The sequence below is a fragment of the Protomyctophum parallelum genome (genome assembly GCF_964188405.1).
Source record: "Protomyctophum parallelum genome assembly, chromosome: 4".
Taxonomy (NCBI): Eukaryota; Metazoa; Chordata; class Actinopteri; order Myctophiformes; family Myctophidae; genus Protomyctophum; species Protomyctophum parallelum.
In genome coordinates, this window is record NC_139700.1 from 28,526,430 (window position 1) to 28,548,608 (window position 22,179).

A 22,179-nucleotide genomic window follows, 5' to 3' on the forward strand; every position below is an offset into this window, starting at 1 on the left:
CCGAGTTGACTGGCAGAATTGGTCTGCGATCTGTATTAGAATGTGAGAATTCTCAAGGGGGGCCAATCAGAGGCAGGTGTGTATTTATTTGCTCAACAACAGTATTGTGAATGGGCCATGAAAACATTTGAGATCCACTGCTTTAAACTAATAAAAAGGTAGATGCCTCTGGGTGTGTGCCTCCTTCGGCACACACCCAGAGCCGGAGGCACGAGGCACCCCCCCACAGCCATTTCAATGCATTTTGTGTGTGCGCTAGGCTAGCCCACAGCTTGATAACCCTGTTTTATGGGTGGAACTATTTGCAAGTGACATTATAGAAAAATAACAAGCCCAAAGTCGCTTGTAATAAGCAGACTTGGCAACAAACCACTGCTCGACACAACTTTCCCCTCTCCAGTCCCTCCTCCCTGTTCCTCAGACTGACCAGTCGGCGTTGAGGACGAGTGAAACTGACAGGTGAGCCCCCGCCCTCCCGTCCCCACACCGTCCAATCAGCGCCGAGGAGGAGGATGAGTTCGAGTGCGTCGCTCAGGCGCTTGAGGAGAAAGCCCAGGCTGCTACTACTTGCAATGCCGAAGAGGTAAGTGGACAGCTTTATAACAATAACACTGTTGTCCTGCTGTAACGACGACATTGGAGCGGTCGCGACAATGTCGCCTCGTATAATGACACATTTAGACTTGTGTCGAATTGTCTCTCACGCTCAGTTCTGCTCAGCTGCTATTTAACCCGCCAGCTAACTGCTAGCTAAGCTATCATCGTTAGCATCATTCATGCCCCATGCATGCTGCTACCCTAGCCGAGTGTTGCTAACGTTAACGTGGGAACAACCGCGGGGGAAAGTCGAGATGAGGCGCTGCTAATGCTACTTATTGTTGACACGCTAATGGCTATAGCTTTGAACGCTTTGCTGGTCGAGCCTGTTGACATCACGAACCTTTCTTGCACATGTGTGCTAATGCTAACTTAGCCCTGGTCCAGTGAGACTCGCTATATAAGCACTGGACCAGGGCTAATGCTAACTATACACCGCACTGGCTAACGTTAAGCTAGCTGGATTAGCAGCTGTCAGAGGTCCATGCATGGAACCGCCCATACATTGTGTGTGTATGTGTGCGCGCGTGCGGTGGACAGGACACAGACAGTATCACACGCACGGTTAACTTTTGGAATAATGTCCACGGACAATAATTGACATTGTCCGCGTAATAAGTCAAATTGACCGACACTACAACAGCTGTCATGCCATGAAGTGTGACTGTACTCTAAATGCTATGAAGTCTACCGTTCTTGGCGGCTATGGATGGACCAGAGCAACCGTTGGCTGTAAACCCGCTAGCCTAGCCAATGCGTCATCGGCCTGCGCGTGGCTGCTCACAGCTAATGTTGGTCTTGTTGATTTCACAATCACAGTTGGCTCATCAAGCCTGTTGATGTATGATCTGTTAATATCAGCCGGCTAGTGTTCGTTACATGTCTATATATTTGTGGCAGTGTGCCTACTAAAATGACATTGTACTAATGTCCTCCTTTCTGTGACTTTTGGCCTGTTTCAGTCCCCCAGAAATGGACGCGAGCAAAGGTGAGAACAATTTGTTAAAGGGCTTTCTTTTGGTTTTTTGTTACTTATGCCATTCCATCTACGCAGGACTTATGCATTGCCTCACTAGTTTCTGTAAGACGGTTGCAGTGGCAGTCTGGCAGAGTGATGATGTAAACACTTTCCTCTTCACATTTTATCGTAACACTGCAGATGATCTCAGCCAAGTCACTGCAAGAAACGAAATACATACAGTGTCTTGCTTAAGAATTGGCAAGATGAACAAAACAAATTCTGTAAGAAATAAGTGTAAATGTAATGCTGAGCTTGTGTTGATGTATGATAAAGGAAAAGGAGATCAGGCGGTGCAGGCTCCAGGAATGCATGTGGAGAGAAGCGACTGTTACACTCACATAGAAAGGTAAGGGATGGGGACAGGCCTGTCATGATTGACATTTTTACTAATTATTGTGATTTAACGATTTAATGGTGTCTTTTAGGCCCTGTAAACAAAAGTTTACAAAGGGCAGATATGACAAACTTAAATGCACACAAGAAATGACTGACAATGACCAATACAAAAAATCCAAATAAGGCATATTTTATACTAAGGTTTCAAAATGTATGAACCTTTTGTCAACATGGAAACAATTATTTTTTTGTGTTATCGACTGTTTTTTTAAATTCATGACAAACATTAAATATGCTGGCATTATGAATAAATAAAGAAAAAAACAAGACACATGTAAAAGAAAAACAAGAAACAAACCCACCCACCCACCACTCCCTCCCAGGACCAACGATGTCACAAGTGTATACCTGTGCCAAATTTAACATGGAAACGCTTATGACGATTATCTCAAATAATTTTGATTATGTAATAATTGTCACAGGCCTAGATGGGGGCGAGGAGAGTCACAATACAAAGGTACAAAGATGCAAACTGCTGCATTATTCACCAATGTGAATGCAGGACTTGGTACTGCGCTGTAAATTTGCAGTAATCAATTACCAGTAAGACGCCTAAGGGCGAGAAGCGACCTCTCCCTAAAAAGTGAGAAGCCCTTAAGGTCGAGGTGCACGCATCCGCCTCGTTGATGGCAGACTGCTGGGCGAGCGCTGGCGCTTTGGGCCAGATCAACATGGAATGAATTCTGTACTGGCCATATAAGGAGCATGTCTTGAGTGTACAGGGTTAGCTGTGCTTTCCCATGTATGGGGAATTTGAGTGATACACTGACGGGAATTGCATGTTTTCATAGTAAATGCGACCTTCCGTCGCAAATGTATGCCACAGAGAAATTCATGCCCTACCTATGGGAAACACATCTGCTCTCCATTGGTTGGCATATTTAACAAAGCTATTTGAGGGCAAGCTCTTAAAACAGTTTTGCTTTTATACAAAAATCAGAGTTGAAAATTAACCCCTCCCCCTTCTCTCAATTTATGCTATGTTATGCCGTTATGAATTGGCTGCCTCATTGTAGTCTTGTCACTGCTGCCCCTACTTACTCAGCCACCAGTGAGGAGCTAGCGCCTCCACAGAGGTGTTGCATCCTTTTTTATCAAAGGCTAATATTGCCAGTTACGTGATGTCAAGTCATTGTTTCCGCTAGAGGGAGCATTGGCTAACCTATGATCAACCTTATGTAACTTACTCTGAAGAAACACATCAGGAGGCCACATCAGAACCCCGCCTCCTTTGCATTTCCGGGTAGCAGCTCTGTCAAAGTGACATTTGAATTTCACCATGAGAGACCATGCAATCTTAAATGGGCTGTAACTATGGATTACATGGACGGATTTTCCAACAGATATTTTCTCACAAACTCACAACGAACGGCTCTCATTACCAACCATCACGAATATTCTGTGACTAATTAGAAGTGAGTAAAATACATGATGTCAATTATGGCATATTAGCAGTTGGCTAGGAATATCCCAAGTTGTGGTGCAGCTACAACAATCACCCGGCTTCCCTCCCCCGAAAACGACCATCGTTTACGACTTGTGGAAGCACCTTGCTTCTAGCACCATGGAGGATTCAAACCCATTCAAAGGACAGGAACTTTACCCCTGCGTCATCTGATCACCCAATCTTGACAAGTTTAATCTCAGATTTTCATTCTCACATGTAGTCCTGAAAATAAAATACGATTTCAGGTTAAAAAGTGGCAAAGTGACAGCTGCTTCATGTTTATAATCTAAATTTGTCTTTAAAAAAGAAATATGATGCCTTTTTTTCTTCCAGCATGCTCCCTAAAGCAGTGAAGAGACGTGTCCATGCCCTGAAGAGGCTACAGGTGCAGTGTGCCAACATAGAAGCCAAGTTCTATGATGAGGTCCATGAGCTGGAGAGGAAATATGCAGCCATGTACCAACCACTCTTTGACAAGGTACTGCAACATGGTGTCGCTAGTGGCACTTTTCCACCACCAGAACCAACTGAACTGTATCTTGCTGTGAAAACGTGTTTCACGGGTTCAGAGTTCGTTTCCAGGCGCTACGGCTTGGTTTCAAATGAGGTTCTCGGAAACTAATTTGGACCTAATTTTCTAAATGTTCTGGCTATTCTAAATGGACGGCTTTTTTTAGAGTGACAATTTGATAGTTCCCTAGAGTCTAGGGGAGATGTAAACGATAGTTAAGGAGATGTAAACGATAGATGGTTAAAGGGACATTTCACCGCTGGAAGAAACTGCAGTCACTCAATGTTAATAGTATTTGTAGTAGATAACAGTAGCACAATTTGAAATTTGCACCCTATGGCCAGAAAAATAATGAAGTCTGTGTGTTGACTAGGGTTGCTGAATTCCTACAATTCCCATAATGCTTTAGTGCACTTCCCCTCCTTGAGGGGAGGCTGCATGGAGGTGTGACTTTGTAGTCCAGGAACTTAAGGAAGTGAGACCCCATTTTCATGACAGGTTTTTGGGTCATGAACATGGAGTCATGACTAAAATATTTTTTTAAAGAACTATTACACACATAAAAACCCTAGGAAAGTGTTTCTTGTGTCCTAAACATTAAAATGAGTTCTGGTTACAAAAGGGTTTGTGTCGGAATTGGGTCTGAGGAGGTTAACAAAATCCACTATGGCTGTTCCCTCATTATGCATCACCCACGCAGCAACAACCTAGAATCTAGTTGGTGGTACCATACCTGAAGCTGTTTTTATGTGGATGCACACGCAGATTAGATACACCAACGGACCGACATGCGGAAACAACGGTCGGACATGCGGTCGAACGCTCGCTGCTCCCATGCTTGGGGTTAGGGTTTGAGGTGGTTGTCGGTCTAATGACAGTCGGACCAATAGTATGTCTAAATTAAAGTCTGTACCTTTTTTTATGAACTATAACATTCTGTGTATTATGTTTTATGCAGTGACTTAAGCTGTATCAATATGAAATACTATTTATTTGTTTAACCACTTAAGCCCTATTTTGTAGTTCAGCTATTCAGAAATAGACAATCTAGGTCCTAGGAGCTCACTCGTGTCAAAGATTCACCTATGACAAAGTATGACATGCCCAAAATAGGGACACCAGAGTTAATTAATAACATTTAAATTACATTTGAAAAAATCTTGGAGAATGTAGGAAGCTTTCTAGGATGTATTTTCTTTTGTCATTCCTGGCAGACAATGAATAGGATTAAAATGATTAAATTGAGCCAGACGGATATATCGGCCATTATTTGACATCGGCAATTGCCAATTATGCAGCAAATGTGTCCCAATCATTCTTGGTAACAGTTATAACATTTAAAAAAAAACAAGCTCACAATGCATCACGTTGCAAATAATGCATTGAGTTTTTAGGTAAGCTATTTTGTGTATTTGTAATCGGGCATAAGTGGTTATTTGTGTGATTTGTTTATAACTAAGTGAAATCTTCTCAGATATAGAATTCATTAGAAAATGTTGTAGTTTTTCCACAAGATCAGTAAAAAAAAACCTTCTTCTACGTCAGACCCAAAAATCTGGCATGGGTTGGGGTATTACTATTTTATAGCCAATTGAATGCACACCAAATAATGTTTGAATGGATCACCTTGTCCTCTGCACTCAAGTGTGCGTCCCGACATTACTGCCGATATTACCTACGTAAGGACATAGGGCTCTGTGTTAAATCAAATTCAACCACAACAAACATTCAACTGTTTATCAGTCAATCTTGGCTATTTGTGGACGTGGTGACCACAACTGAGCTGGGTTACACTGAGACTGGCAGCCCTAAGCCTTTAACACCTGTCTGCAGTGTGTGACAGTGTGGGTGGCAGGGCTGCTTCGGATTCCTGACCTGGAGGCTCGATAAAAATAATCCCATGTGTAGATGTGCATTTCACTTAATTGTTGATGGGGCTGTCGCTATCATGACATTTTCTTGACCCTTAATTAGTTTTTTTGGCATTGAACATTGGAACATAACTCTTGTTTGCCTTACACATAACTTATACATGCAAAGATATGACCAGTATTAATAATCAAAATAATTATACACTATGGCCAAAAAAGGGCGTATTTAATAATGAATGCTTCATTTTCTTTTTAAATGGCAAAAAATAGCCCATTTACAAGAGAAAAGTTCCACCGCTGCCATTTCTACGTCTTTTGAAAATGTATGACGATTTTTCAACATGGAGACTATTCTGACCATGATGAAAAATAATTGCAATTGTCTCTAATAGCACTAATTATGATCAGACGATGATGTAATTGTTACAGTGCTAATTGTTGATGCTTATAATAGTCCATATAAATAATCTGTACGATCCAACCCATTGACGGCGGTGTCCACGTCGACCGTTCGTCGTCCGTGATGTGCTCCTACAATTCCGGCCTGTCATGCCCATACGGTCTATGGCTGCCATACAGGCCTAATAAAAAAAAACTTTGGTTTCCGGTTGCCGACCGACTCTATTAAATATGCGCGACTCATATTATTTTATTGGCATTTGGTGGAAAAAAAAAAAAAAAAAAAAAAGAAGCTCAGAATGCGACCGAGTAAGACCCAAAAGGTCTTTATTAAAATTAAAATTATCTTTGATGAGACCATTGGGACGCGCGAAGTCAAAATAAAGTTTTCTTTCGTCTAAAATATCACGTGCGCAAATGTTTTGGAATGCGTCATCGCGAGGAGACGCACAACACAACACAACACAACAGTGACAACATACAGCATGGACCTGTGCACGGTGTCTGTGACTGTCCACTGCCCGTGCAAAGCACCGCCACAGATCATACGATTGAGTACAAAAACATTTGAAGACATAATTAAGGAGGTGAAACCGTGCCGGTGTCGGTTTAAGTCCGCAGAAGGGAGACACAACCGAGCGGATAAATGGACTATCATCTCAGCCGACATACTCTCCCCCCCCACCCTGGAGCCTCTAGGCGCCCAGGCTGGGTGCGTGCTGGGCATGTTTGACTTTCGGTATCTATAGCCCTGAGATGCGAGGAGGAGGAAACCCATTCGGCTCATGCTTCTACCCCGTCAGAACGTTAGCTAACGTTAGCTTAGCCCCATATATGTGCTCGGAGCTACAGAATGAGCGTAGGGAGAGGAGAGGGCACATATGGGGCTAACGTTAGCTATGTTTTTGTCTTTTAATAACTAGCACTATAGCTATGTTGATGCCAGCAACACGTTCTAACTTTTTATGTCAAAACATGAATGGGCGTAGGGAGAGGAGAGGGCACATATCATATATGGGGCTAACGTTAGCTATGTTTTTGTCTTTTAATAACTAGCACTATAGCTATGTTGATGCCAGCAACACGTTCTAACTTTTTATGTCAAAACATGAGCTGGAAAGCAGAGGTTGTTTTACGTTAGGTGGGTTGTTGCTGACACCACCGTTACCTAAAACTGGATGGCCAATAAATGAAGTACACGTGATTTCACAATGTTTACAAGCATGAAAGATTCATGCCACCCCAAAACACAGGCGCAACTAAATAAAATAGGGGGCTTGCAAATGTAGTCTTAGACCTGCCATGATTCCACAGTTCAAATGAACTGAGTTGCAGGCAGGAGGAGGGGCAGCAGTTTGACGTGACTGTGCATTTCATTACTGTCAGAGCCTTCTAGTTACTGTAAGACAGTACAATTTACAATTTAGGCATTTATCAGACGCTCTTAATCCAGAGCGATTTACATTAAGCAAGAACAAAAAGCATGGGAATACATCACATAAAAATAATTTATCATGAAACATGCGTATTAAGTATTCAACCAGTGTGTGGACATTCTATTCAACGTTTTCAAATGTTTAGCTGTAGGCATGTAGACGTAGTGTTATGTGTACTTGAACCATTCATTATTTAAAATATGGTATTTCAGGCAAATATTGAAGTTATTAAAAAAGAAGCCTATCCATCATTGCCGTAGGAAAAAAAAAAGTTTAAAAAAAATCCTCTCTACCCATCCTTCCCACGAAAAAATAAAATAAAATAAATTCCTTGCTACCCAACTTTCCCACGAAAAATAAAATGAAAAAATAAAATAAAATAAATTCCCTACCTACTCAGCCCAAAAATGACAGCCAATCGGAAACCAAAGTTTTTTTTTTTTAGGCCACATCATCCCCAATTCATATTTTATGTAGTGAAGATCACTTTATTTAGCTATAAACAATTTAAACAAGCTAACAATATGTTGCGTGAGACACATTGTGACCTTGTTGATCGGCTATTTGTTATACAACGAAGTATTAGAGCTGGTAAAAGAGCTCAGAGATAATGTTGAATTTTGGTCTCATAGGGCCTGCCAATATTCCTGATTTTATGCATTTCTTAATTTAATTGTGTCTGATGTTCACAGAGAAGACAAGTTGTGACCGGCACAGTAGAACCTACAGATGAGGAATGCGAGTGGCAAAGTGATAAAGAAGAGGAGGAGGACCTAGCAGTAAGTTCAGCTCTTATAAGTGAAACTTATCAACGGCTGTTTATTTCCATCCATACAGCCAGTCAGTTTGCTTTACATGTTGCCTCAAGAAAGCATTTGGGTCCAATCAGAATCAACTTGGTTACTCAGTTTTTCAAGTTTAAAACAGTGGATGAAATGTGTTTTTTGTTTTTATTAGGTATTTAAGTTTTAGGGGTGTAGCGATGCAGTAAACTTATCTATCAATGCATCGATTTTAACAATCATTTTTACCCATAATATATTTTTTTCTCTTAAAGATGGAGTGCTGTGTTTTGTATTTTTTTTTCTCCAGTTTTGTGTTTATGAGGTGACTACTTCATTAGACCCTTTGGTGTGGTTATGTGCAATGATGTCTTCCCTTTTTATTTAGGGTTTTTTCCTGGAGACTGAAACCTTAACAGTCAAACGTGACAGTCAAAATGAAAGATACAGTGATATACTGTAGTGATATCACCATATCACTGTTAAATGTTAAAATTTATCATTTCACCCCTACAAAGTAGTTATTAAGTGTGCTACCTGTCCACTGCCTGTAGGAGGAGCTTAAGAAAAAAGCAGCAGTTGAGGAGAAGAAGGAGGATGCCACACCAGAGGAGGACCCCAAAGGCATTCCAGATTTCTGGCTCACCATCTTCAAGAGTGTGGACATGCTCAGTGATTTGCTACAGGTACAACTAAAAACACCAGTAGAACCCAATCACAGCCCCCAAAACATAACCTCCTTTAGAGTGTGGACATGCTCAGTGATTTGCTACAGGTACAACTAAAAACACCAGTAGAACCCAATCACAGCCCCCAAAACATAACCTCCTTTAGAGTGTGGACATGCTCAGTGATTTGCTACAGGTACAACTAAAAACACCAGTAGAACCCAATCACAGCCCCCAAAACATAACCTCCTTTGGAGTGTGGACATGCTCAGTGATTTGCTACAGGTACAACTAAAAACACCAGTAGAACCCAATCACAGCCCCCAAAACATAACCTCCTTTAGAGTGTGGACATGCTCAGTGATTTGCTGCAGGTACAACTAAAAACACCAGTAGAACCCAATCACAGCCCCCAAAACATAACCTCCTTTTGCATCAATTTGTAAATGAATGGGACCATAATTTTACAAAAATGCAAGCTGTTTGAACTGTTTACTAAGGTAATAAAACCAAGTATAATGTATATTTCATTGACAATGGAATATACATTTATCTTTCAGCTGGGGTATGGTCAATCAGTGACTTCTAAGCCATTCATGAGAACTACTGTGTTTTCATGACTTGTGTATTGCTTGCCACCTGGTTGTACAGTGAATAGAAATGAGTTTTCAAATATAAAATGGTGTGTTGGAGTGATTGGAAATGTGTCCTAAAGGGTAAAACAAGGGATTTTCCCAGCTCTCCCCCCAAAATTGTTTACCCTCCAAACCCAGGAGGACCAGTTCTCTGGTTACCGTTTAGTTCTCACAGCCGGAGAAGATCCTGTAGTATCCAATGATTAAACAGATGGCAATTCATGTAACTTGTTAAAAAAATCTAAATCTAAATCTTGATTTTTATTTCTGTTATGTGCAGTTTTCATTCGCAAAATAGATCCATCACACTCGGCATATAGGCTGTATGTCATAAATGAAATGGTACATCTCTAATAAAGAAACTTGAATCATGTTGTTGTGTATTTACACAGAAGTATGTTTGTTTGGTCTTCTTGGTTGAAAAAAAAGTGTCCTAATCTGAATGTGGTATGTAACAACAAAGTAACTTTGTGTCCTCCAACCAGGAACATGATGAGCCCATCCTGAAGCATCTCCAAGATGTCCAGGTCAAGTTTTCGGAGCCTGGACAGCCCATGGTCAGTGGCGTTATGTGACAATTGAATGAATCTTTACCCATCATTGAGCTGTTGCACCTAGAGTGTTTTTTAGGTGTGTGTGTCTGTGTGTGTCCGTCTGTGACAGTGTGTGAAATGTCCTTTTCCCATTGTGGCGTCCACAGAGTTTCACACTTGAGTTTCACTTCGAGTCCAACGGATACTTCAACAATGCTGTCCTCACTAAAGTCTATAAGATGAAATCAGAGCCTGATACTTCAGACCCTTTCTCTTTTGAGGGACCAGAGATCATTGACTGTGAAGGGTAAGAGCCTTTTGGTTAGCTTTGTTTCCTATGTCATGGATTTGAAAATGTCAGAATTCTTTGATTTATGACTCTTGACTTAAAGGGGGTATAACGGGTATATGAGGCCTGTAAGAAATAATATAGCCGAACCTGATTGGCCAAAGGTTGCCTAAATTCTACTGGCAGTCAAATACATTTTGAATACCTATATTTTTGCCAATCTTTCTAAATCGTTGCTATAGTGTTTGTTCAGTAATAGTGGTCTCTTCAGCTCTTTAGTAAATAGAACATTTCCTAATAGTGACATTAGAAGTGATGAAACAAAATGAGTTGACAAAATTGGACAAACAGTTCTCTCCAGGAGAGTTCTCCTGATTGGATAACAATGACCTGTCCTGACCGGATCTTGTATTTACAAGTATCGGCCAATACTTGCCTTGTTGACTGCCATCTGTATCGCCAAATTAGATGACACAGGGCTCGAAATTAACTTTTTTACTTGGTAGCACTGGTGCTCCCAATTTCAAAATGAAGGAGCACCAGAAAAAAATTAGGAGCACACACCAAAATTGAAGGAGCACCAATATGTAATCGTTTTTTTACATTCATAAAAACAATAATATAACATGTGGTTTACAAATAACATAAAATGACTAAAGTATAAAAATGCATGCCAGAATTTAAAATGTAGTGACTTTCTGTCCCGCATCCATCCATCTTTTCAAAGAGACTGAGGCATCAAACATCTCCAGATGAGAACCCTCTAGTCTACACTGATTCCGGCCAGTCACATCACCTGTTTTCTTTTTCTTTGTTTTGTGTTTTTCACCTTCATAGCCTATTTAGATCATATAATTAGAATTTCTAATATAAAATAATTGTAAAACATGGTATTTATAGCTATGCCTATTCACTGGTGGAAACAATACTGTAATGTTTTACTTAAGTAAAAGTATCAATACTGCTGCTATGTAGAAACACAAGTCTGCTATTTTCTCTCTCTCTCCCTTCCTCTCTCTCTCATTCTCCCTCTCTCTCTCCCTCTCTTGCATGCGTGCGTGCGCGCGCGCGCACTAGAGATGTCGCGGTGTTAGAATTTCCCCACCGTTTTCACCGTGCTTCTCAACACCGGTTAAACCGGTAACACCGAATCCAACCACTAGGTGTCCTAATAGACCTGCCTCGCATTGATCCAGAAAGCTTAGAAACAGAAACTACAACAGGGCTTGCACTTCCAAAGTTATTATTTATGTCAAGGCTTTAGGCAGTATAGGCAGGCACGGTCAAAAAATGCAACTAGAAGATAAGCAATCCAGCAGAACTCTTTTCATCATTTTATTTTCCTCATATGATACGAGTCATATCACCGAGACCAACAACGCACGTGTTTCAGGCAGCTCACATAGCCTTTATCAGCGTTGATCAAGACGCTAACAGGAAATCATTACAGGATGAATTGAGAGCGCACCGTTGCTACAGGTTATTGTGAGTAAATAAAGCACTAAAACATTGTGGAAGTATAATGCACTAGTCTGAATGCAGCTCAGACCTGTCACCAAAGCGAAAGTGAAATCTGACACCATGCTGGTGTGTTCAGACAGCTCCGCTCTGCCTGCTGCAGATCACTTCTGTCCTCTTCATAATAATAATAATAATGCAACCTGTTATCTGACTAAAGAATTGATAACCTGCTTATAAGCACACGGGTGCCACACGAAAATGAACTGAAGTGGGTTTTATAGGTTACACAAGAAAATAAATAGTCTAGTATTAAAAGAAAAAAAAACAACGGTGCTATCGGTGTGCAAGTAATGTACTCGGTGGCGTGCCCGCCCACCGGTAACACCGGTATCACCGGACACCGTGACATCTCTAGCGCGCACACACGAGCCGGTCCGCCTCCTTCTCTTTTACATTCACAATCAGAGTCCGTAGCGTAGCACTAGCTGACTAGAGGCTCCGGTCTTTTCTGAATCTGAACGCTTGAAATAATGTACTTTCTGACACATGGTGAAGTCGCGAGCCGAGGCTCTCTGGAATGTGAGCGATGCAACGATCAAAGTTGTCCTGTACCGTTGTGTCAAAGAGTAGAGCACTACACACTTTACACGTTGGTTTATTAGCATCAAGTGCTAGTGCAGCTAGCAGACAGGAGCAGAGAGAGAGAGAGATTTTATTCAATACAATTCATCCAACTTTTGACGGTGTGATTTTTTTATTGCAAATGATATCGGCTAATGGACAAATTTCCAATTGGTGCATCCTTATTTGTAAAATGTATTTAGCTTTTTTGTGATGTCATAAACTTTTGGAATTGTTATCATTACTAATCAGCATGACAGAAACCCACTATTCTAAGATGATTTCTACCCTTGTCTCTGCTGCAGCTGTCAGATTGATTGGCACAAGGGGAAGGACGTGACGGTGAAAACTATTAAGAAGAAGCAGAAGCATAAAGGCCGTGGCACCGTCCGCACGGTTACAAAACAAGTACCCAATGACTCCTTCTTCAACTTCTTCAACCCTGTTAAAAGTGAGAACATGCACCCACCTGCGTTAATAACCAATAATTTCCTCCAGTGTTATTCAAGAACCTTCGTCCATCGTAGTAACACGTGTCACTCTACAAAGAACGTTTTTGAATGAACACATACATCACTTTATGACAAAGTATAAATTACCTCTTAATCGCCAGCTGCTACTACTAGAAATATCAACCACATCCATTTTGCCCCAAATGGTCCTGTTGAGTGAACCAACCACATTGTAATTGGGACTCACATCAGGCACTGGGCTGACATGACCAGCAGATGGCGACAGACTCCTGCTCTTAGTGGTGATCTTTCCGGCTACTCTTACATTATATTTTTATCTGTTCAGAACTGCATCCCCCCTTTATCTCCTCCCTGACAACTAGTGCAGGTTCAAAAGACAAAATGAAGTCAATTCACAATGTTAACCTATGGAAGTTTAAAGTTGACAAAGAATTTGTAATCTGACTTAACAAGCATGAGTGTAATGTGTTCGACTCTAGTCCTGTGTAAATAGAAATGACTAGGGACAAATATGCTTCAAGGTATCATCTTGCATTGTCTATCTACATTAATAGATTTAAAATGTCCATGCACTAACTAGAATGTGTCCATTTCCACATTGAACAGATTCTGTACTTTGTTTGATTAACAGACTCATAGTATCAGTAGGCTTAAACCCTATATACTTAAGTGCCCGGAGTGGGTACTAGGCCCCCTCCTTTTCCTCTCTACACAAAATCTTTGTCAAAAATAGGCGATCTACAAGCTCACAAGGTTCCCACGCGTTGTGCCTCCCTAGCATACAGAGCGACACTAAGGTTCACATGGTTAATCTATCACGATTTGCTTTCATGTTGGCTTTCCTGCCAAACTTGATGAGTTTTGACTTTAGGTCAAAGAACGGTCTCTGTGGTGTCATCACTGGATGATATAAATAGCTCATTATGTCAGGTCACACCTTGGAGAGTTGTGAGTCCATAGGTGAATCACATTCATTTCCACATGCAAAGAATACATGTGTGAACGCATTCTCATTTAGCGTAGGCACTCGCCTCCCCCTTTTCATTTTCTCTGGCTATTGCAGTGGTTAGGGCTGGGAGACATGACTTCAATATCACGATTATTATAGATGAATTAATGATTTTATATATCTCTGCTGTTGGGAAGAAACCATCGAACGCCAAAATGTAAAATTTTCAGTAAATGAAAAATATAAATCTTTCAGGAAATTAAGAAAACCTTATATATTTAATTCAAAGCAATACTGCCTCATCAAAGTTGGTGTTGTGAATTTATATATTGTATTGTCAGTTACTTTTATGAGACGGGGAGAGTTGTCAGTTACTTTTATGAGACGGGGAGAGTTGGTGGAGTTTGCTGTTTTAGCAGACAGTTTGAGGGTCCGATGGAGTTGAGGTTTTGTCCAGTGCTTTTTACTACTTTTCAAAAATTGAATTGGGGTGTTTCCTCCTGACAGCAACGATATATAAAGATAGTTTTTTAGCTGTGAGGCTGGAACTCCCTGAAGGGACCCCTGGGGGTCCCCAGATCCCACTTTGAGAAGCACTGTCCTACACACTGTCTGTGTGGACACACGGTGTGTAGGACTGATGGCTGATAGGGGGAACCGTTCTATAGCATACATTTGTTTTTAGCATTTTAGCAGGAAAAACGGTCACGGAGGTTCTGCTTTTGACAATTTGCCCATTACCCCCTTCAATGCACTAAACTACTCGTCGTCTTAGTTGCACTCGTCGCGCACCTGCCCGATCGGGCAACCCAGTAGCAAACTTCACCTGCCTGACCATATTATTTACCTGCCCCAGTCAGTCGGGCAGGCGTTAGTATCAACCCCTGATCAGTCATCAACCACTGTCAACAAAGTAGTTTCTCATCCCTTAAAGTTATTCATGAAGACGAAAAAGGAGGTGTTGCCACTAAAATCAATGTGTAGTCTATAGTGGGGTTGGGGAAGTAACAGTTTACAGTTACTTCTGATAATTTTACGTTACAGAAATGGATTAAAGTTCTCAGTCTCGACAGTCATTTTTAGCTTAAAGCCTCAATCTGCAATTTCTTCTGGAAATCATGATTCTACATCATTGTGACTTGTTTAGGAAGCTGAGGCTCTTTTCCCAGGCCTTTTCACAAATCACACATTTGGACGAAAATCTCAGTCTTTTGTTTAGTCAAGTTATCTCATTAGTCATGAGATTTGTTTTTGCTTTAATCCCAGAGGAAATCATGTCCATATGTTTATCTGCTCATTGTTGTGTAAAGCTGTGAAGAGGATACATGTTCATGAAACTGAATTATACTGTTTCAATTTCTCTTGCAGTTAATCCAGATGGAGAGTTGGTAAGTAAACTGTAGCATCCAGCATATATTTTAAATAAAAAGACACAGCCAGCCACTGTAGGACGTAACCGTGTGTGAACTGAGTGTTATTTTGTCTCTGGCAGGACGAGGACTCTGAGTTCACTCTAGCCTCGGACTTTGAGATCGGTCACTTCTTCCGTGAGAGGATAGTTCCCAGAGCGGTTCTGTACTTCACCGGAGAAGCCCTGGAAGATGACGAGAGCGTGAGTGATTGTCTCGTGCGCGCTCACGCGCAAACATACACACACACACACACCATTTTGATTCCAAAGAAGCCAGCATGTCGTGAACATAAATGAGCCAATCTACAAGCTCTTAACTCTATCTCTGTTAGCATAAACCCCAGTTCCCAGTGCCAGCATACGCGTTCACTTTAAAAGATGGATCCCCCCCCCCCCACACACACACACACACACACACTCGCTACACACACTCTAACAGCATTAGAACAAGCACACACTGTTTACCTTTTGTCAGAAGCTTTTTCATGGCGACAGCGTCGCGGTACAAATTAAATCCAGAATGTGGATGGCAGAAAATCCACCAAGGACAGCTCTCCTGGATTCCGATTTATAGAGGTTTGAAAATCCTCCTTTCGACTGGTTTGCACTGGGATTATATTTGCAATCCCATAGTTGGAACGTTGTGTGTGGCGTTGCTATAGGAACCGAATGTTAAAAGCTTCCGTAGGACTCAACCATTATATAGATGGAGTATACGTTGGGGATACATATATATATATATATATATATATATATATATATATATATATATATATATATACAGACATACATACGGGCCTGGGTTATGACGCCACCTAGCGTCGACGTCCGTATGTATACAGACTTGGGAAAGCTCCTTGAATTCCTTTGATCTGCCGTGCAGCAAATATTTTGACGACGCATGTGCACTGTCGCACCTGTTACGAATATATGATCAATATAGAAGCATTTCAAAAATATATGGAACGACATTACTAGAACATCATAATTTTACATGTGTTTGGGGAAACGCAGCGCTAGTGTGGGTGGGGTCTACACTCCTTTCATATCATTTCACAAATCACACATTTGGACTTGGTCATATTTTCATTATTTTTTATTATGCTTTATTATGCTCCATGAACATGTGCTCCACATTTGATCGAAAAGAGCTCTTACTACATGCCAGCTGCAGGTTTTTTTTTCTTTTTCTTGTCAACCTGTCAAAAGCACAGACTTGATACTTCATAATACTTACTGTGTCTTGTCCCTTTTGCCTTCTTAATGCAGTTTGAAGAGGAGGAACTGGACGAGGGAGATGAAGAGGTCAGTTTTTCTTCTTTTTGTCTTGCATATAAACAACCTTGCATGTTTTCTTCTCTCACTCACACCTCGTCTCCTTGTCTCACGTGAACATTTCAGGGAGAGGAAGAGGAAGGTGATGACGATGACGAGGAGGGAGATTCTGACCCCAAGGTCAGTGTCTGTGCAATGCTTCTCTTTGTGGGGAAGGGTGCCGTGACTCTGGGTAGTAGGGCTGGGCAGTATGTCCATATTCTATTCATATATTATATATTAGGTCCATATCGTGATTTGTGATATGAGACTATTATATTACCTGGGATTTTTGATATTCTGATATAGTGATGACATAATCACTTAATAATCATCACTTTTTTAATGGCTAAAATAGCTGACATACCTGTACATTATTAAAAATCATTAAAAGCATTATTGTCACATAACGGTATTGTCACAATAAGTATTGAGGTATATTGTGATATTTGCTCAGCCCTATGTTGTATTTCTACCACTGTTGGACCATTACCTACATGCTTCACAGTTCACACTGCATCCACTGTAGCTCCATGTGGTGTTTTCTTCTGTCTACTTTGTACTAGGGCATTAAGCAACTACTCAACTAGTCGACCAGTAAATCCACTAGTCAACCTTGATACTAGTTGATAAAATGTTTTTCTTTCTTTTGTAGGTCTCAAGATCAGGTAGATTATAGTTATAGTCACCAATGTACACAGTTTTTAAATGTACAAATCTTTATTTCCAAAAAGAATAGGTAGTTAAACAACTAGTTGACTAGTAAACATGACTACAAGTGAATGCCCTACTTTGTACTTACTGGTGTCTTTACATATATTCATGGTATTAGTGGTATTTAATTACTCACTGGTGCCTTTACATATCGTTGCTGTCGGGCAGAAACATATCTCCTTATTTTAACCATGTTTTTAATATAACCATGTTTTTAATGTATACATTAACGTCCTAAAAATATATATCTTTGAGCTCATCAATACACCATTGGTGTGCCTGAGGCTCAAACAAGTCAGAAATCCTGACTCATTTCTCTAACAATCCAGTTATGTTTGTGACATTCATCAAATAACATTTTGATTTTCAGTAATTACAACTGTGAATATTGTCTCTCCCCGTTCCTCTCCCTCCCCTGTCCCCTGGATTCCCTTCCATTACAGGCATAACCAATCAAATCATTCTCACCCATGCATTTCTAGGTAAGGGAGAAATACGGACGGGCCTCCCGCATTACAATCGCTACTCTGTCCTTTTCAGCTATCGGCTCATTGTCTTCTCCTCTGTTGTTGTTGACCTCTTTAACTTCTCCGTCCGGGACTGTCCCGTATCGGTAGTCCTCTCAGGGGTCGCTCACATCCAGATAGCAGTCACTCCTTAACCTCTGCCACCCCCACACACCTTTTCCTTTCTTAAGTTCATTCCATCGATCGTCCCAGGTGTCTTTAACATGGCTCCCTCTGCCCTACAAACTCAGTCTGAGGGCTGCAGCATACTTCAGTACAGTAATATTACAGTAGAAGCTGTCTGACTACCCATATCAATTTGTTGCTGTCGGGCAGACATCTCCATATTAAAACTTTTGGTGTTTCTTTTGTAAATTAACGCTCTATTTAATCATGCTACAGCGTCACTCGAAAGTAGCACATCTACCAGCTCGAAACGTGGCGTGAGCATTGAAGGCGAAGCGACTCGTTTTGAAGTACCAGTTTTGGACATTAAACCTGGGGTTCTCAAACTGAGGAGCTGAAGACCCCCAAAAATGCTTTATGACATGGTCTTGCGACCCCTTGTTCCCCCGCGACCCGCCCCCAAATACAAATTGATGAATGGCTCCAATACCCCTAACAATAGAAAAAATACATGTGAATAAATGTACTGATTATGGATTAGAAGGATTATGGCTTTACTTATTAAAAGTTTATGCATGTAGATGGGCCTATGTAAAAACTCAATTTATTTGGCAAAGCCTCAACTTATCTTGAAGTATGCTTCCAGCTTCCATCTTCTTTTAACTCTGTTCGTGTCCTAGTTGGTCTTATCTTTTCATCCAAGTCTGTTCGCTGGTGAGCGTCCTGCAGCTTGGCTAGCGTCCGTCTTATTTCATCCTCATCATTTTATTTTATTTTATTCTTTTGGTAGTTCTTCAGCACTCCTCATCCTCTCTCCCTTTCTTCTTCTTCCTTCCCCCCACAGAAAGCAGAAGCCCAGCCTGCCGAATGCAAACAGCAGTAACCTGCCGTGTTTCAGGGGAAGAAGCTTTGGGCGGGAGACTGCGTCCGCTGTCCGTCAAAATCGGTCCTCCACCAATCAGCAACTCCTCCTCCTACCCCCCCCACCCCCTTTGCAGGCTCCTACCCCTTTATGAACTCTTCTCATCCAGACGCAATAGAAACTCAACCAAACAGTGTTTTTGCCATGATAGCATGATCGACCTCTCTGACCTTTTCATTTGTCCCGCCCTACATTAGTTTGGCTTCATTCATACTCAAAGCAGAAGTGACTTGCCTCTAGTTACACAGTAAAGTCATCCTAATGTATCCATTTGTAACTCGAAATAAAGTACAAATGTACTTTATACAAATATAACCAAGTGGACCTGAGGTCCATTTAGTTCTATTTGTGCTTTATCCGTGTTATAACACATATGAAATAACCACAACATCTCATTAGGCTTGTATGGTAAGGTGACTACTGCCATGAACCTCGAAATATTAAGAAGTGGTAAATAACAAATGGCTTGGAGAAAGAGTGCCGTGGATCCCATCTTAAGTTTAATAGAAACAAATCAGTTACTCAGGGTTTTTTAATGCCAATAAGATAAGTGTTAGTTTACCAAGAAACTGCTGAACAGGAATGACTTAATATGATCACTGGGGTTGCTGATCTTTCTTTCTTTTCTTTTTTGTCCTTTTTTCTGTTATGGTGTTTTTTAAGAGACACAATGTTATCGTTCTGAAATTAATTTACTTTTTTAATGTTCATCGTCATTTAAATATTTATTCTAGTTTCATACACCTTTTGATGAAGGGGTGCGTTATGAGAATGCATATTGGGCCCACACAGCAGTTGTAGTTCGAGGCCCATTCTCATCGGCTCAGATCTCATTCAGTTGTAGTTCGAGGCCCATTCTCATCGGCTCAGATCTCATTCAGGATTTGCATTAGCAGATTAACACAAAAAAAGTCATTTATACTGCCAAACTGTATTTTTTAATATATAAACTTGTTTCAAGCATTACTACTACTGCTTTGATTGTGCCCAGGTATGCTGGGCTTAACAAGCATAAAACAAAAGTACTTAGTGGACAGTTGGACTCATTTAAGGTGACGGGATTAAATGAGACCTGGGTTGTGCAAAGGTGTCTATTAAAACTGTCCCGGAAAGGGAATACTTGGCCAATTCCTTAAACCCAACCTCCATTCCTTTATGGTATGACCACTTTCAGCCTAGCATCCCAAGTTTGGACATGTTTTGAAAATGGCAGATCTACAAACAACACTTTTTCTGCACCACAACACTATTTGCATTATAAATGAAAGACAAGTTTTAAAATTGGCAAAGTATTCCTTAGAAGGGTGACAAGCGATTTTTTTTTTACCACGTGTTTTATTCGCGTCCTCAATGGAATGACATGATTCAGGTTGAAAATCTGTAAAGTCTCCCCCTTAAGTCTTTTGTCCTTGCCCCTTACGATATGCTCTTTCAACTTGTGTTAACAAGGAAATGAAAAGAATAGATTAGCATTATCAGAAAGCTGTTGGGGTTGCACTTTCTCTCTTTTACTAACCCTAATAATCATGGTAAGCTTGACCTTGTCTTCCAACTGTTCTCTCATAGCCTAACGCTTTACTCTACCGGTAGTTGATCTTTCATGGAAGTTGATCGTCTGACCGTAAACTTTGTTGCAGTGATTTCAGGGTTTACACATGATCCATGTATGCACCATGTATCTATCTACTAGAATGAACGTTGTGAGGGGATAAGCGGCAGGGTTGTTCGATTGCCGGAATTGTGTGTAGAATCCCAACTGATTCTAGAACCCCCCTTGTTGTGATGACGAGAAGCCAAAAACCTCCCCATAAGCGTTCTGTCCATTTTCTTGTTAACACATGGTTTAATGCAATTCAGAATTTCCTTATTTTTGTTTATAAAAAAACGTTCTGTCTTTGTCTAACATGTCAGTGGAATGTAAGCGGTTGGCATATTTTTTACTGCCCTTGGATGTCGGTCGGTTGGTACTGTGGACACCTTGGACACCTTTGCCTGGTTAACTGTGGTCATTGATAACGGTGGCAGTGTGATAAGACCCCCACCCTCTTGAAAGGAAAAAAAAAAGAAAGATTGTAGATCTCGTCTGAGAGTCTCTCAAAGCCACGGTGACACTTTCAAACCTCCCACATTGAACCGTGTGCTATCAATGGCCTTATCTGGTTCTTCACAATTTGTTACTTGCGCAATATTTCTTTTCAATTTGTACAGAATTAGTTAAAATATTCTATTAAAGTTGTGCGACATGAAAAGATTTTTGTGTGTGCCTGTATGTGTAAAATAATCTATCATTCTAGAAGATTACACTGTTCTTCTGATTACTGAGTTTGTAGATTTAGCCTGTGACGCTTGTATGCCAAAGCTCAGGATGTACTGCAATTAAGCCATGGAATGATGTGTTGCTGAGATGTAGCGGGTACTGGAGGTTAATGTATGATCGTCACATCAAAGAGTTTGTTGCGACAAACAGATATTCAAGCTAACAATGCAAGATGGCAAAATGACTCATCTTGAAGATCAGATCATGTCAGCGTGTGATGCCATCGTGACTACACGCATGTTCACTGTCGGCAGTTTAGAGTATGGGTTCAACAGTCCTTTCTCCTTCCTCCTCCAGTGCCTCCTTTTGCTTCACCCTCAATCTAGGTTTTGGGTCTTGTTTCAAGAACACCCCAAACCCTTTTATGACGATGTCTCCTCTTTTCTCTCCTCCCTGGCCTCTTGCTGTCTATCTAATCAATATGAACCACTGTTGTCAATTAACTTAAGTAACTAGTTTTTTCCCCCAGTAACTAGAAAAGTAACCAGTTACTTTCACTTTTTGAGTATTCATTTTACAGTTACTTTGATCCAAAAGTAACTAGTTAGTATTTCCACGTGCCTTGGTGGTACTGAGGGCTTGAGTATTTATTTATAATGGTAGACTAGGTTGGGATGGAGTTGCTTTGCAGGCTGCTGATCAAGGCAAAAGCTAGAAATTATGATTGATTTGAGGTCATTTCAAATAAAGTGTTGAGTTATTTAAACTCAAGTAGCAATGTCGTCATATCACTAGAGGAATCTGTTGAGCATCAGAATGCTTCGTCTAGAATGCCCGGAA

General features: G+C 40.8%; 1 protein-coding gene across 2 annotated transcripts; it reads left to right on the forward strand.

Annotated features, from left to right (window-relative positions):
- Positions 1-507: 507 nt before the first annotated feature.
- nap1l4a (nucleosome assembly protein 1-like 4a) lies at positions 508-21,333 on the forward strand. 2 transcript variants are annotated; one of them, XM_083762657.1, is made up of 15 exons: positions 508-583; positions 1,560-1,585; positions 1,892-1,964; positions 3,795-3,939; positions 8,371-8,457; positions 9,015-9,146; positions 10,249-10,320; positions 10,464-10,603; positions 12,973-13,118; positions 15,458-15,477; positions 15,582-15,701; positions 16,770-16,805; positions 16,902-16,955; positions 17,972-18,010; positions 19,005-21,333. In XM_083762657.1, the coding sequence occupies exons 1-14, from the start codon at positions 513-515 to the stop codon at positions 17,975-17,977; spliced, it is 1,128 nt and encodes a 375-aa protein (XP_083618783.1). In that variant the 5' UTR covers positions 508-512; the 3' UTR covers positions 17,978-18,010; positions 19,005-21,333. The 2 variants fall into 2 exon arrangements, with proteins under 2 accessions (XP_083618783.1, XP_083618782.1); XM_083762656.1 differs by lacking the exon at positions 17,972-18,010.
- Positions 21,334-22,179: the final 846 nt, after the last annotated feature.